The sequence below is a fragment of the Rhododendron vialii genome, chromosome 9a (assembly GCF_030253575.1).
Source record: "Rhododendron vialii isolate Sample 1 chromosome 9a, ASM3025357v1".
Taxonomy (NCBI): domain Eukaryota; kingdom Viridiplantae; phylum Streptophyta; class Magnoliopsida; order Ericales; family Ericaceae; genus Rhododendron; species Rhododendron vialii.
In genome coordinates this window covers 32,383,780-32,401,025 of record NC_080565.1, presented here as the reverse complement: position 1 = coordinate 32,401,025, position 17,246 = coordinate 32,383,780, and the positions used below count along the sequence as shown (strand labels likewise).

Genomic DNA, 17,246 nt, shown 5'->3' with positions numbered 1-17,246 from the left:
TGGATCCTTTGTAAAGGCGAAAGTCTATCGACACAGACAAAGGGTGCACATATCGGGCACAGATTTCGATGCGGGGCCTACTACGGGTCCCACACAAAAAATTTGAGTAATTCATTAAATTTAAAACATTTTTTCAAAGGCTCCCATGAAAAATCAATTCAATCCGATACCTATAAGTACTCGATCTAATCATATAAGTTTTCATTCAGGTTCAAAGTTGAATGAAAAGTTAGATGATTGAGTTTTCATTCAGGTTCAAAGTTGAATGAAAAGTTAGATGATCGAGTACTTCTAGGTATCGGATTGAGTTGATTTTTTGCGCGGGGGGGGGGGGGGGGGGGGGGGGGGGGGGTGGGGGGCCCTTGAAAAAATGTTTCAAATTTAATGAACGGCTCAGATCATTTATGTGGGATTCTTAGTGGGCCCCACATCGAGATCTATGCACCCTTTGTCTGTGTGAATAGCACCTCTGTTTGTAAAGTCATTCAACAAATCAAAAACTTCATATTGAGTTGTTTTCTCCACACACACTCTCTGTATTTTAGGCTTACTAATATTCTGGTATTTTGAAGAAATAGAATATTCGTTTTTGGTTCCTTTACGTTTGCTTAGTGGATATTATATCTATGATCTCCGTTATGCAATAGCAAACAAAAAGAATTCTGAGTTCGGACTTCGTTGTGACCATGTTGTTACAATAACAAATTAAAACAAAAGTTTTACAACTACTGCATAGAAAAAGGCTAAGTTGTATCAATTTCAACTAATTTCTACTTCAATTCAAGAATGGGATTCAATTTAGTTTTTGTATTTTAAAACTAGGAAATTGAAAGAGTTTCGATTTTTGTAAAGCAGTTGGAAAAAGTTGAAGGGTATAGAATCTGATTTTCTCCATCAGCTTGATTAAGAACTGTCCATTAATATCGATTCAAGAGTTTACGAGCTTGCATGTGAACAAAATATCATGGACACATAGTTCAAGTGATCTTACTAGGATGAGCTGTATCTAAGTATGCTTCGTTTAATAACACGCCTTGACTTATCTGTTATAACGTATAACCTACTAATCAACTTTGCAAATAATAACAAACATGTGTACTTGTTTGACATTTAGAACTTCATGTTCTTAGGATTGAAAGTAGAAGTGGCAATTTGTGTCCAGTAATATGGGGGTTTCATCTAAATTCATCCATTTATAATTAGCTCAAACCCACCCACATTTAAATATGAGTTGTAATTGGGCCAACTTAATAAACCCACTTATTTTATGGGTTTAGATGGGTTGGAACTAAAAGATCCACTCGCCGTTATTTTTAATTTGCTCCCACTCAACTCAACTAATTTCCACAACTAAACTCTCATTATTTTTAATCACTACTCTCTCTCTCTCTCTCTCTCTCTCTCTCTCTCTCATCTTGGACTGTGTTTGTTGGAGAGATTAAAATTCTACGAATTGGGGCATGGTGCTGTGCTGCGCACCTTCGAATCGTCGGATCATGCATCTGATGGCTCGAATCTCATATCGGTAATGAACAACTCTCAATCGTTAGTTGCCGATATGAGATCCAAGCAGTCGGATGCACGATCTGACGGCTCGGAGGTGCACAGCACCCAAAGTCCAAATTCTACACGATGAGAAGGGAGAGAGGGTTTTACTCTGGACCGTCCAACACACTTTTGGAGTGACTTATTTTTGTTTTTATTATTATTTTTTTTTTTGCATTTGTTAGATTTGCCTCAAACTTTTAGGACTTATAATCGAAAAAGTATAATTTTTTTCATCAAAACTCATAGTTTTCTTAAAAAAAAGTAAAAAGCTGCCTTTTTTTATTTGTTTTTGTCCTTTTTTTTAAAAAAAATATAAGTTTCAAACAAAAAATTTTACTTTTTCAATTCCTCTCGCCGAGACGAATCAATAAGTCACAAAAGTTTTACGCAAAATTAAACTCACAAATGAGATTTTTTTTAATAGAGAAAAAAAGTCACTCCTTACTATTTAATCCAAACCACCCTAAACTATTTTGAAAATCAAAACCAACTTTTTTCCCGACTCGACACATGAAATAATATGGGGACGCCAGCCAAATGCCATATAAAAGGAAGTGGTCGGGTCGGGTCGGTCGGGTTTGGGTATGATTTGACCCATATTTGACCCAACCCATTTTAACCTGTCTACTTTTGACCCGTATTCAACCCGTCCATATTCAATCCATGACCCGTTTTAACCCACCTAAATTCGCCCATTTGGCACCTCTAATTGAAAGGCATCCTCCTTGAATTTCCTCCTTGTTCTTCTTTTGCCTTAATGTTTTATTTTATAGCCTTGTTTCCGAATTAATCTTTTACAAGGGGGTGGACACGGTGGTTGTGGTCGTGGTGAGAGAGAGAGAGAGAGACTTTTTAACTTGATTGTGATGCTTCGGGAGTGGGAATTGGTGGAGTCCTAAGCCAAGGCGCTTATATATAGATTTTTTTTTTGGGTAACCGAGGTGTCCGGACCAATTTACGCATACCTTGGGAGAGACTAGCAGAGCAATCCACCGCCATGGCCCCCCGCTAAAATCATGGTTTGCTTCCGGGGGGAATCAAACTCTACCATGTTGCAGCCTTGCAGGCACAGATTAGCCCTCACCATTGAGGCAACCCATGGGTGGGTATCTTTTTCTTCTATTAGCACCAAACAAGATTTCGTCTATGCAAACAAAAAAAAAATACAGCTTTTATTTATCAAGGTATATAGAGAAGAAAAAAAGCTTTTTTTCTTTCCAATATATAATAGTAAGGGGAAAATTTCAAAAAAGCCCCTGAACTTTCTGACAACTTGCAAAAAAACACCTGAACTTTCACTATTAACAAAAAAACACCTAAACTTTGCATTCCGTTAGCAATTAAACCCCTGCCGTCCAATTCCGTCATTTTTAATGGATGGAGCTAACGGAAGGCGTTAACTTTTTATTTTTTTTTACTTTTTAATTCAAAATTACTTTTAACTCTTTCTTTTTTTTATTGGTAAATAAATATACAATAAAGTTCTTTTTTTTTCTTACTATTTATCAAAAATTACTTTAACCATATTTTTTATTTTCAAATTTTACCTCCCCCCCCCCCCCCCCTTTTTTTGCTTATTAGAATCAACTCCACACCACCAATTAACCCCACAACCAACCGCCAAAGCCTTAGCCACAATTTCAGAAATTCAAAAGTTCTTTTAACCTCCTCTTTGTAACCTTTTCTTTTTTTTTAGTACTTTTACTTCCAAAAATTATTTTTAACTCATTCTTTTTTTTAGTCATAAATAAATATGCAATAAATAGTAAAAATGGGTTAAAGTTATTATTATAAATAGTAAAGATTAGAGTTAAAGTAATTTTTGATAAATAGTAAGAAAAAAACTTTATTTCATATTTATTTACTACTAAAAATAAAGAGTTAAAAGTAATTTTGGAAGTAAAAAATATAAAAAACAAGAATTCTAAAAAAAAGAGTAATTTCGAATTTCTAAAATTAGAGCTAGAGCTTTGGTAGTTGATTGGTGGAGTGGGGTTAAAGTTCTAAAAAAAAAAAGAGGGAGAGAGAGAGAGAGAGAGAAGGGGAAAGGTACAAATTGAAAGTAACAAAAAAGATGGTGGTTAAAGATATTTTTGTAAATAGTAAAAAATAGAGTTAAAGTAATTTTTGATAAATAGTAAGAAAAAAATAAGAACATTATGGCATATTTATTTACCAATAAAAAAAAGAAAGAGTTAAAAGTAATTTTTGAATGTAAAAAGTAAAAAAAAATAAAAAGTTAACGCCTTCCGTTAGCTCCATCCGTTAAAAATTGACGGAATTGGACGGCAGGGGTTTAATTGCTAACGGAATGCAAAGTTTAGGTGTTTTTTTGTTAATAGTGAAAGTTCAGATGTTTTTTTGCAAGTTGTCAGAAAGTTCAGGGGCTTTTTTGAAATTTTCCCTAATAGTAAGTATCACATAGGAAGTACTCCCGATTCTCTTCAGCCTTTGACAATCACAACTGATAAAGCAATTTAGACCCCCTCCGGAGATGGGAAAATTTCAGCTAGAAGCCTAAAACAGCTTGGAAAGCCCTTTAGAAATAAGAAGAAATAAATCACGAGTTCACGTTAATTTTGTTCACAAAAAAAAAAAAATTTCCCCTAGTCCGCATTCGTTTTGCGTCTCTTATATGCGATGTAGGCCCTGGAAGATAGAAGAATATAACACGGAGAATGGTAGATTCTAAGAGCAAAAGCAAGTACACCTGTTCGTGTGAAATTTATTTGCCAGAATGACTATTGTTACTGTAGTACTCATAATATCAAAAGGTCCAAAAATAGTAGTCCGCATTCGTTTTGCGTCTCTTATACGCGATGTAGGCCCTGGAAGATAGAAGAATATAACGCGGAGAATGGTAGATTCTAAGAGCAAAAGCAAGTACACCTGTTCGTGTGAAATTTATTTGCCAGAATGACTATTGTTACTGTAGTACTCATAATATCAAAAGGTCCAAAAATAGTAATGGTGCGGCAGCCGTTTGGTGCCATTTTTGCTCAATTGCAAATTCATACCTTTGAATTGAATTGCCTCGATCATTGTTTTGATGCAATTTAGTTTGCTTGGATATCGGAAGTTTGACAAAGCCAATGTGTTTCTTTCTTTTTTTTTCTTTATTTGCACCAGAGCGATATCCCGGGAGCAGATTGGCCACTGGCAAGGGCCATTTCAAGGCACATCACGAGGCAGCGAGACCCACTCGGGAAGGCAACCTGATAGCGTGTATTTTTAAAAGCGAGGGGAAGGGATCTCTTTTCTGCAATGGAAAAGAAATGGGGCAGATTTGATTTGGCACAACCTAACACCAAAACACCAGCAAGACCCTAGATCCAGCAGCCTCAGAACCGAAATCAAACTTAAGGTCCAAACAGCATTAACAGCGGATCTTGATCATGACCGGTACACAAGAACCAGAATCATTTTTAACAAAAACTATTAAAAACCATTGCATTTGAATGGCAGAAGCAGAAAAACCAGGAAATGGCACTCAGCTATATCAATAGCAACAGTCTAGGTTTGCAGAAAATCACCACCCAAACTACCTACATAGCACTTGTCTCCCCTCTAAATAGCAGCTTCTTCAACACCAGCATTAGACATTGCTAGCACCCCATACACGCACACAACAAAGCTGCTAGCCCACATACCCATCACACACATGCACAGCTTTGCACATACACCCACAACCACACAGCCAACCCAACAAAAACAAAAACACAACTTCGACAAAGCCAAAGTTGGTACCAAAGATGAGTTTTTCATTTTTTGGCAGCAAAAGATGACGGCGGATGGACTTAAAATTTGCCCACAAATTTGCCAAACTATGATTTCAGCAGCCTGAATGGCTCATGAATTGACTAGCTCTGACATAACATTGCAGAATCAATCTGCAGAAATCGTAATAGCAACATTTGTTTCTCTAGTCATTTTTGGGCCACAGTATGGAAGGGGGAAGGAATGACTTTTGCTTTATTTGGTTTTAACTTTGGTTTTCTACTTTCATTTGCACATTCAATTTTGTCTTGATTCTAGATGATTACCAAGGCAAGGGCAAACAGACCCTAGGAAACTGCATTTAATTTTCCCATTTTATTATAGAAGTACAGCACTATCAACAATATTGACAGTTGATTTCATGTGCATTAGTTTGCTAAATACATAAACCTATACAAAAACAAAAAGGGATACCCATATACATCTGACATTGCAGATCAAAAAAAAATATATACATCTGACAAACAAACAAAAACATACATACCCGTGGAATTGCCAGCCTCCATCTTTATGTATTTGCCATTTTACTATCTAGCTACCAAAACCAATCCTTGTTGACACTTAAATAGCCAACCATAACTTTTCCTCCCGTGTTCCTCATTTCGTCTATAAGAAAGCACCAACTAGAACCCAAGGCTCCGACGAAGAAATCTGATTCCGCAGCCATCAAGAAATTAACGAGAGGGTAATTCGTGCTGGTTACCCTCCCCAGGCTGGCTTCGTAAGTAGCCATTGACATGTTTCCCACCTGGCGTGTCACATTTGTAAGTAGAAATTCCAGTGGGGGTATGATCTCAATCTATCAATTACTTCCTGAAGAAAAGTAGTCCTATGAGAATTTGATCACAACAGCAAAACAAAAGTTATCAAAAAGAGTAAACACTATGATCAAACAACTCCAATGGAACTCAATGGGTTTGTGTTCAACTTCTGCCGAGAATGACCGGACTTATCCAATGTTTGCGGCCTATGAAGCACCTACACTCCTAGAGATCACTGTAACTGTGTCAGACACTCCAAGGACACATAACGGTTTGTCCAATACATTTTTAATATTTGTTAACGGTGGGACACTCCGAGGACCCACATGGGGACACAGCATGGTGATATGTACAGATTTTAAAAGCTTTTTGACAGCAAAATATTTGTAATTTCAATAGTATTTAGCCAACAAAAATGTAATAAAAAGCGCAAGTATATGTGCATAAGCATACACCATCACTCAATAATGGATTCCGATTCAATAGGAGTCCAAACCTAAATATGTAGTGGTTACAATGTAGGTTTGCATAACTGAAAGAACCGTTTAAAAAAATATTGAGGTATCACCTGTCGTGTCTTGTCTGTGTCCGCATTTCTTTAGAATAGTCATGTTGCCTATCTATCTCTATGTCCCCAGCCGTTTCTGTTTCCATGCAACATAGTCTGTGACACTGTGGCTTTTAGTCTGTTTGCATATATCTGGAGTTTATCCAGTAGGGGGTCTGGGTCAAAAGAAACCCTGACTAGAGTTCCTCGTCATAAAAAAACTTAAAAAGGTAACTTGAATGCAACTCTGATATCCTCTCTATATATTAGTGGCAGCGTATTTCAAATCAAAGAAAAAGAGCAATATAGTTTAGAAGTAGACAATTCCTTAAATAACAAATAAATGAAAGAAAAAAAGGCTCAGCAGGCAAGGGTTTTGCTAGGTTTCTTTGTATTAGTAATTGATGGAAATGGGCAACCATAAGAATCATAAATATTGTCCCGGTTTGGAATGTAAAGAGATGGATGGGACTGCTATATCGATAGACCAATGAAAGACTTTCTCAAGATTCTTATTAATTCACAGGTTGATTGAATTTGAATAGACACTTGTGTTGTTGAATAAGGGCACACACCTTAATTGGATTCGGGTTGGATTGTACCCTTGCTATAGCATATTTATATTGTATTTGGTAACTATTTGCAAAGGAAATAAATCGTGATATTTTGTTTTTTATGTAAGAATGAGAACCAGATCTACTACTTCAGCTAGGGTCTTTCTGTCTAGAAGATAAAAGGATATAAAGCACAAGAAAACTGTAAGTAACCTGCATCTCCGTGGATAGCAAGATGCTGACAAGGTGTGGGAAGTGCTTTCTTATGCGTTCAGCACGTTTCATGTATTCTTCAAATTCAAATATCTTCATTTCACATGCCTTATCGCCCATCCTCATCACATGTATGCTTAGCAATGGCCTAGGCATCCACGGTTTGTGATTGGACCATACAAATTGCTCCATTTCAAATTGCGGTTCTTCTCTAACTTCCTGAAAAGGATTTTCTCAAAAGGCTTTACTCATTAGTTTACAAAAATAACTGACATAGATCTTCTTTCAACGATATCAAAAGTACGGATCGTTTCAGAAACACTTTCCATAAGTTACACCGTTTGCTCTCGTTTGAAATTAATATCTGAACTCCAAACTTATCCAGAAACTTCAATTTGAAGCTTGACTTTGAGAAACAGGTTTAAGTGACAAAAAAAGACATGGCCTTTGAACTTGAAAGAAAGGTTCTAAGGACAAGGATTACAAATAAGCTTCAACAGAAAGCCTTCTCTTGTGGAATTGGTAATACGCGAGTCTTTTAGTTACTTAGTTGCTCTATAGCTATATAGCCTTGTTTTTGCAAGCTATCCATTTCAGTACCGGATTCCAAAGACACTGATACTGAAAGGAAAGGAGGAGGATGCCCTAAAAAGTCCAATACCCCTTGATATCTCTCGCAAGCTACTACATTAAGACATGTCCGTTCAGATAAGTTGATCAATTAAAGTACCAGAAGAACGGATAAAGCAAAAGAATCTTCTTAATCCATTAGGAGAGAGCTTCGTATTATATGGGTTTGCTTGACAAATGACAAAGGAATCTAGATAGACAAACCTCTGGCCATTCTTTAGCGGGTGTTGCAAGAACCAATTTTGCAGCTTCCCGTCCAAAGGCCGCATGACGTTCAGCATTTAGCAAGTTGCACGTATACTCAGTCTGAAATCTCATTAGGTAGCGGACTGCCTGAAAATATTCAACCGATAACTTAATTGTGTCAGCCACCAAATAACACTTCTAAGCAGGAAAATATACTTTCATCTTAATTTACACACTTGCATAAAGTAATTCCAAATATGTTTTCGACTTCTCGTTACGTAGACTACATTGGTGAGTATATTCACGATTGAAACTCAAATAGCCGTACTTTTATGTTTGATCGTTTCAGGACAATCATTAACCTTGTTATTTAGCTGGCAAACGAGAAGGTAGAAAGCAGAAAATTTTTAATTTCATAATAGTACTTTTGCATACTTTGTCCTCGAAAACTAAGCCAATGTCTTTATTCAAAATGAAATATTCCCTATACCTGGGCTCGCCACCACCTTCTATCCATTTTGCGATGAGAGGCAATTAGAGTTCCATTTATATCTGTTGTTGGCTGTAAATATCTCCAAGGATTACCCCAAGCGCTGTTGCAATACATTAGACAGAGTGAGATAAAGCACCGACAATGGTTTCGCGTTGCTTTTTGAAGCCTGAATAGTACTGGACACCTCATCACAGTATATCAACAAAAAGCACATCTAATTTGGCAAACCTAGGCCGATATTGGTCTTTTCTTCATTTGAGAATACAGTAACAATAGGTATGAGCTTGGATGTGGGGAATCTTGTGGAACCCCATATATCGGCAAGTCATGCTTCCTTCTCATGATTGATATTAGTCTTCATGCTATTTTCCATGCTCACGCCCGTGTTTGGTTCGTTGCACAACAACACGTACTCTGTGTCTAAAATTATGAAGAAAATAGTGAATATATTCAGGAGCTTGCCTAGGAGTCCGTCCAGACCATATCAGAGAATCACCTCATTGCTATTGCATAGACAAGTTGAAGCCTAATGCCAGAAAAGGAAAAACCAAATCATCTCATTCCCTTTAGTTTGCTTTTCCTTCATTTTGCATAATGAAAGCTAAATCACTAATTTGGAAGTCATGAAATACCAGCAGGACAATCACCTCCAGACATGAGGAAATTTTCTGAACTTGCAAAATAAATATGTCAACACAAACAATCCTTCTATTTTGTTTTGAAATGTATATAGAAATGAAAAGAAGATGATAGATAGATTCAACTGAAATGCTACAAAAGACATACTCCCTAAAACACCTGCAAATAATTAAATGATTGACCCTCTTATGCATATTTGTATATGATTACATAGAAATGATCAAATACATGTTCATAACCCATGCAGCTAAAGTTTCATATATGGGAAGATACATACGCACGGAGGATATGCACCTTCAGACTTCAGCCGCTCACCAGCTGTCAACAATGGGTAAGTATGCAAGAATCCCTTCCACAGAGTCCACGGAGGGAAGCTCTCATTCTCGATACGCTTATCAAGATTCTTGTTGACTTGTGAACTCAACTTGCAATTCTCCAAGTGAGGGGCTTTTGGCACATTAGATCTCGTCACTCCAGCACCTTGCAGCAGTTCACCTTCGCCTTTCATTGATTCATTGACCGAAGCACTCCAAGCCGAGTACAAGAAAGACACTCTCGCATCAATTTTACTGTAGAAAGTTAACTGAGAATGCATCACCCTCTCTATTTCTTTTGCTTTAAGATTGCAGTCGCCCTTTGTAACCATATCTGCATTTTTACATATGCGAGGCGGTTGAGTTTTTTTTTTCTTCTATAGTCTGACTCGAAATAATCAATCTCCCGTCCATAAATTCATCATATAAGATTAAACCCAGAAAAAAGTTGTGGTTGAATTATCATCAAAACCAACTCTCTTCTCCCAGTCAAAGGTTTTTACCATGCAGATAGCAGTTAAGAGTCCGTGATGTTCCAACATCTAGAAGAAGTTCGATACAAAAGGGAATAACTAAGTCTTTATTAGAGGTAATCCCAATGTCAATAGGATTCAAATGCACCCTATTATCTATATTTAAGTCTGTGACACATTTTCAGTCGCGGTAAACAGTATTTCGATTGTACTTAGAATTGTCTAACACGCCACGACATGTAATACTTTGCCCGTTTGTATATGAATAACAGTCTTTCTAATTGCCAGCTATGAGATCAAAGACCCGTTCTTTAAAACCTTTAAATGCAGAGTTTCAAATTATTTGTTTCTTTTTGCTACTTCACGTTTCCTTTGATTCTTGAAAACCAAACAGAAATCTGGAATGTTTAACTTAAATGGGAAGCCACCTGTTTGAGTGGAAGTGGGTAAACCTAAGCACAAGTACCTAATGAGATTTTGTCTTAGAAGTAATTCCCATTTTTTAGGTGACTTTAGATACACTCTTTGAGGACTCTTATTACAGATGTTGACTCTAATGGACTTCAGCTGAAGTCTGACTGGATCTCAAAAATAAATTTGAGAAAACACATTGGGCTGGGCCAAAGAACACCAATAAGGCCTTTGTTTTACTTTATATAAGACATTTAAATGTGGAAAGTAATTCATTCCCAATCAATTCAATCAACAGAAAAATATATTTTCTAAACTGCTTTTCTCTGGGACAAAATGTTAACAGAGGCCATAATTGTCACGACCCAAAACCGACCATAGAAGTCGTGACCGGCTAAGCGTGTGTTAAGCCGCCGAAGGCCTCCTCATATTCTAGTTTAGGGATTTCTCGCATCATCGTCATTTTAAACAATAGAATTCAAGTATGCGGAAACGTAGAATAAATAAAATAATTCCAGAGCTTCTAAGTGTACAAGTATAATAATTACAAACCATTAGACAATAAACGATTCTCCACGGTTATTCTAGCACCTCATTCAGCCCATAACTTGCTATCTACTTTAACCTGAAAAATTGGAAAAGGTTTTCATAAGCCGAAGCTCGGGTGAGAAACGTATACCAAAGTTATAAGTTTGACCATGGAAATACCCTGCATTATAAAACAGTTCAAATCAACAATTCAAATATTTCATTGACCATCCAGTATATGTATTTTTGTCCGAAAGCTCATTTCTTCGGTCCAAGAAATGGACCATTTTCATTTCATTTCTCTTTCAACTTTTGCACTTTTGAGCGATAATATCATTCAACGGTATTTTTGCCAATCGGTTGGGGAGCGACCCCATTGAAGAGTGGTAAGATATCATTACCCGGTGATGCCTGGCTACATCTTCTACCTTATTACTTCACGCCACTAGTATCTTTACCCGTCCCCTAGCGCTCGGGACACCGTTCGAATGAATCATATTATCACAAGCATGTACTAGCAACCAGTAAAATTCAAGTTTCCAAAACATATTGCCATGGTCTAATTTAACTGAAACTCAAAAGATTTATAAACCAGCTATCGCATGCATTAACATCAATTAAACCAAGTAGGAAATTCAAATTCCATATTTTTCAGCAAAATCAACTAATGGCATCTCATTCCAAATTTTCAGAAAATACATGTAAAAAAAGGTATGCCCAACTTACCAAAAAAAAGTAGCGTTTAGCTTAGCATGCGCCCAGTTCTAGCACCTAAACACAAAATTATATTGGTATTAATTATGAATCATACTCCAAAAATTAATTAACTTAACACCTAATTAAAAAATGATATAGTGCTTTCAACTCACGGGGTCCAATCATGAATTAGCTCATTTAATTAATCTGAGTAATAGTATTACGAATTGGTGCTGTTCTTACATTAGTTTAAAGGCTGAGGTACGTACTTTTTTTATAGTAGTTAGGGGTCTATCTGCGAACATCCTGGAAACGCTGGACAATAATTCTCTAATTGATTTTCAAGGACCTAATTGTTTCTCTTACCAAATTTCAAGGGACAGAAGTGCAAACATCCAATTCGTTATCAAAACTCCATCGCTTCTAACAAGCGTCAACCAACGGCAACTGGGACCTTCGAAATAGATTCATTTTTGAGAGCTAATTTGCTCATAGCATGAACTATAAGGCAGCGACTCCCGAGCCCGAAACTTTTACTGGAAAGAGTAGTTTTGCTTAGTTTTCCAGTGGTGCGAGTGTATTTTGTTTGTGGGTGTGATCGAGTTAATATGAGTTTTATTTACTCAAATATAGTACAATGTATACTACGAGTAAAAAACTGCTACTGTTATACAGATTAGAGGATGAGAAAGAAATTACCGAGAGAGGAAATTCCGGCGAGATCGAGCGGTACGTCAAGCGGTGAATTCGGATGGAAGGTATAGGTACAGGAGGCGGTGGTCTCTCTTTACCATTTCCTTTTTATTCTTTAGCTTTATTTTGTCTTTTAAATTGTTAATTAATCCTAATGGGAATATATATACATTGGTGGGGACAAAAGTGAAACAGGTCATCATTTTTCCCCTTTTGATTGACACCTGTTATTCCTCTAGCACATCGTCACGACACATGGCATCACACGTCCGATCATCGCAACTTCTGTCCGAACGCGTTCAGATTTCGGTTTTCGAAAAATCTTAGAAATTCAACATAGACTATTAAAAATATGTGGATTATCGTGGCAATGTCCGATTATAAAGGAAAGATTCTAATATCGTGTAATTCGTAACGTGTATGAAATGTAACCCAGTTGTCCCATAGTATTTACAAAATTAAATCAGAATTCTCACATTTATTCGAACCACGATATACTTCGCGAAGCCTAACCCACTATTAGAGTTAAATTAAAGTGTCGAGCTCCTATTCGGACTACGTGACTAGAATTTAAAAAGTCAAGATTTTATAATAATTCTTCTTCTTATTGAAATTTATCATGAAGTATATAGCTATCTGAGTTTCTTATTCTTTGTTCTTTTTGCTACTTTATGTTCCCTTTACCAAGGAGAAATCTGGAACATTTGCTTTAATTGGAAGTCGCCTGTTTGAGTGGAAGTAGGCAAAGTCATTATACTATATACCATGATCCGTTTACTAGTTGTAAAGCTTATGAACAGGTACCTAATGAATTTTTTTGTCACAATCTATATAATAAAACAGAGCTGTGTTTGAATCCAAAAGATAACCAACGCTCTAGATTTATCTCTTCCTCTTGCATAAATCTCTACCCTCCATTCTACAAAATGACATGTCCGTAAATTGATAACTTTTTTTGACCATTTTCTAATCACACATTCCCCTTCTATTTTCTATTTTGGAAAAGAATTGGGGAGTAAACGTAAGGGGTGTTCCAGATAACCTTCCTTTTTTAAAACTTCTTTTTCTTCAATTTTCAAACTCAAATATAATGAAAATGAAAAATAATTTTTTGATTTTTCTTGCACCGTATAAAAGATCTCAATGAAATCTATCAAATAAGATCCATATTGGTAGAAAAATTATTTGCGTATGCAGATAATTTTTGGACTTAAAATTATCTTCCTTTTCCCAAAACCTTCCTTTTGTTTAGTTGGAACACCACTGTAATTGCTTAATTAGTGGCAAAAGCTAATTGGCCAAGACAATTGCTTAATTACATTAGATTTTTGTTAAATCTTTCAACGAATTCTTTTAGTTATTAAATCTTTGGTTTGGTGGGTAAATATTTCATCCCTTGAATCCGTATATTTTGGACCATTAGATTGGTACATATTTTTTAAACGTAATTAGTTTTTGAATTCGTATATACGGGTAGTATAGCCAGCGACATATTTGAAAAGAATTAATGAAATGAAACCTAAAATACTCCTTCCGATTAAAAAGAAAACATTTGGCCCTTCTAATTAAAATTCAATTTGTATGTATCTCCAAACATTTGAAATCCCATGATTTATGGGATCGATTATAAACAGAAAAGGAGAATACGTACATATATGGAATTGATTTAGTCTATTTTAAATCCATAGATTGATAATTGAAAAGGAATCCATAGGTAATTGATTTAGCCTTTTTAAAAGGAGAATTATGTACATATCACTTGGGATATAGACAAAACTGTATATAAGGAGTCATTTCTGCCTCCTATTTAGGCAATAGGTAAAATATATAAGAAGTCCACAACCTAAAAGGAATATACCTTCTATTTAGAAATGTGTGAGTGATTGGTTCCCTGTGATTTTCTTATCGCATAAGATTTAAATTTTAGACGATTTAAACTTATCACTACGTTTTAGAAGTCCCCGTTTCTTAGAAGACCAACCTACTGTGTGCAATTGAAACCTTTTATTTAGAAGTCCACATTTTTTGGGTTTGTTTGTCACATGCATAGATTTTCCATGTCCCCCAACTTCTGAACGACCATTACCTATAGTGAGGTAAGTTCGATTTTTTTAGTACTCACTAAAGTTCGATTTTTTTCTTGAACGATTTTTAATCATATTGGGTTTCTTTTGCCAAAAACAACTTCCTGAACGACCATTACCGATAGTGATATAAGTTTGATTTTTTCAGTTCTCATGCAAGTTTGATTTTATTCATGGACGAGTTTTACTCATATTGGGTTTCTTTTGCCGTAAATTAGGAGTTTCTTGACTAATTTTTTTTTAGTTTTATTGCAAGGGATTCAAACATCAAAGGATTTTTTTCATTTCTCATGCAAGTTCAATTTTCATATTGGGTTTCTTTTGCCGAAAATTGGAAGAAAAAATATGAGTGTGCGAGAAATTTTTTTTTTGACAACCTTGCATGGGTCTTTTGCATTAATTCTAACTTTGTTGTTTATTCTACCATCTTCTTACTTTCTTTTGTTGTTTATTCTACCATCTTCTTACTTTCTATTATTTTACTACAGGAAAGATCACAAGAAATATATTTAGAGAATTCTTGCGTTGAGCTTAAATTCGAGGTACTGTAATTTTTTTTTGGATTGCTATCCTTTTTCATGTAGAGCACTCACAATGATTTTGTTGTTAAACTTATAAACGTTTTAATTAGGTTCATGGCCAATTTTATTTGTCGTTTGGAACATGCATGCTGACTCCTTCATCATTCTTTACAAAATCGATAAGGGAGGACTAGGTTTGAATCCAAAAGACAACCAACGGACCAGAATGTCCCCTCTATAAATCTAGACTGTTGGTTGTTCAAGGGTTATCATCATCACATTTTAGTAACCGGCTAATCAAAAAAAAAAAAAAAAGGATCCCTGAGATTGATTCCCTGTGATTCAGGGATTTAATTTTTTACCACATTTAAAAGGGTGCATGAGATTGATTCCCTGTGATTCAGGGATTTAATTTTTTACCATATTTACCAAATATTGACATTTAAACTTCTATTGATTATCACATAAATTGGAAAATAATGCTTACAGCAACATTTCCGGGTAAGAATGGATCCCTGTGATTCAGGGAATTAATGCCGAAAATTAGGGTGGTTTTCAAACGTTTTTTTTAAATAGTAAGATCAAACATTTGCTACTTCAAACTTTCATTTTTTCTTTTTTTTTTTTTGACATAGGAAAAGAAAGAGTGCAAAATTAATTAACGCCCTATTCTTTTTTTTTTGAAGGGCAACACCTTATTCTTTTTTCCCTTGATAGTTGTCAATACAACATTTTTTTGCAAGATTAACAAATGGCGTAATTGTAAACCTTTTTTCTCATTTTTTTAAACTTCATTTCATTAGAACATGTGTTGTTATTTACACTCTTTTAAACATTACCATATATGCATCGATGAAAATATTATGATGTTAACCAAACACATCGCAAACTGGAGTTTTGTGTTCCTTTTTTTTTTGTCACTCATTTAATATTATGGGAGTCTATATATATCTTTAAAATGCTTTCTGTTGTTATTCCCATGATAACTTTTGACTATTACTCTCTTTCAAATTTCAGATAACTTCTTGGGACTTAACTAATCATGGACAATCTAAACGTCTATGGCTATGTGAGTTGAACCGTTTCATTTTATACCTTGGTCGTAATAATCAAATTAATTGTTTCCTATGCATTCGGTGAATTCTTCATTTTCTTATACAGCTCGACGGTAACTTGCAGAAAATGTAAGAATTATTTACTCAATTGCATTGCTTAATCTGATTTTATATATTTGATTCATATTTGCTTTGTTTTATTTTTTCAGTACAAAGGTTACGTGTCTTTGAGAAAAAAATGTAATTGTTGTGATTCAAGATGAGCAAGAAGTTAATCATATTTTTATGCATGGGGTATGCCTACCAATGCCATTATTACTTTACTCCCTCTGTACTGTAAGGGGTCAACGAATTGATAAAAGGGATGTGGTGTCAAACAATGCATACCTTTCGAGAAAATATAATTCTCATATCAATGTGGAAGTTTATCCTGGAATAAAATCTGTTAAGTATATTCACAAGTACATCTACAAAGATCATGATCGTACCATGATGGTATTGAGAGACGAATAAACAAGATATAGAATTAAGGTAACTATTATTAGTCATCATTTTACTTTTACAAGAAGAAATTCTTGCTCATTAATTATTTTTTTAGGCTGTTATTCATGTTCCTAATTGTGCTTTTTGGATGAAGTAGATATGCGTTGGTACAAAAACTCTTGGGAGGCAGATGGAGAGACAAATTTCAAGACAATAAGATCTATGTTGAACACCTTTTTTTTCCCCTACGTAGTGTATCAGATTTGACTCTATATAAATTTTTAGATTTTTTATGCATGTTAAAATTGGATTCTATGAATGCAACATGGTATTGGTTTTGAGTTTTGTGGTTTGGATTAATATAGTTCAGTGTGTATCCTATCAATGCAATTAACTCGGTATATGTGATTAGGATTATCATTGGTAGTGATGTACACACAGGTAGAGGCTTAACAAATAAAACTTTTTGTTGCGGAGTGTTGCAGGCATAGGTAATTAGCATATTAATATTTTGCAACAACAAAAATATACCGTATTTTACTTTGTTCCTACCCATTTTTTTCAACATGTCATCCCTTTGCTCATTGCTCGACCCGTAGCTTTAGTTGTCTTTAAAAATGTGTTGCGCCGTGCCTTCAGG

The 17,246-nt window shown here is 35.4% G+C and overlaps 3 protein-coding genes across 6 annotated transcripts in view; 1 reads left to right on the top strand and 2 right to left on the bottom strand.

Moving 5' to 3' along the window:
* The window catches only part of LOC131301143 (uncharacterized), a 60,469-nt gene extending 51,304 nt beyond the window's left edge, over window positions 1–9,165 (bottom strand). The window contains exons 1-4 of the mRNA XM_058327320.1: window positions 8,938–9,165; window positions 8,707–8,809; window positions 8,235–8,363; window positions 7,401–7,619 (exon numbers count right to left, since the gene is read on the bottom strand). Coding sequence (XP_058183303.1) covers window positions 7,401–7,619; window positions 8,235–8,363; window positions 8,707–8,733 — 375 coding nt within the window. The 5' untranslated portion in view covers window positions 8,734–8,809; window positions 8,938–9,165. The remainder of the gene's footprint in view (window positions 1–7,400; window positions 7,620–8,234; window positions 8,364–8,706; window positions 8,810–8,937) is intronic.
* Window positions 1–17,246, top strand: part of LOC131301121 (probable LRR receptor-like serine/threonine-protein kinase At1g56140) — a 477,161-nt gene that overhangs the window by 136,668 nt on the left and 323,247 nt on the right. The window lies entirely within an intron of this gene.
* On the bottom strand, window positions 9,581–10,311 carry LOC131301149 (uncharacterized). Its single transcript, XM_058327325.1, has one exon. The coding sequence runs from the start codon at window positions 9,992–9,994 to the stop codon at window positions 9,596–9,598; it is 399 nt and encodes a 132-aa protein (XP_058183308.1). The 5' UTR covers window positions 9,995–10,311; the 3' UTR covers window positions 9,581–9,595.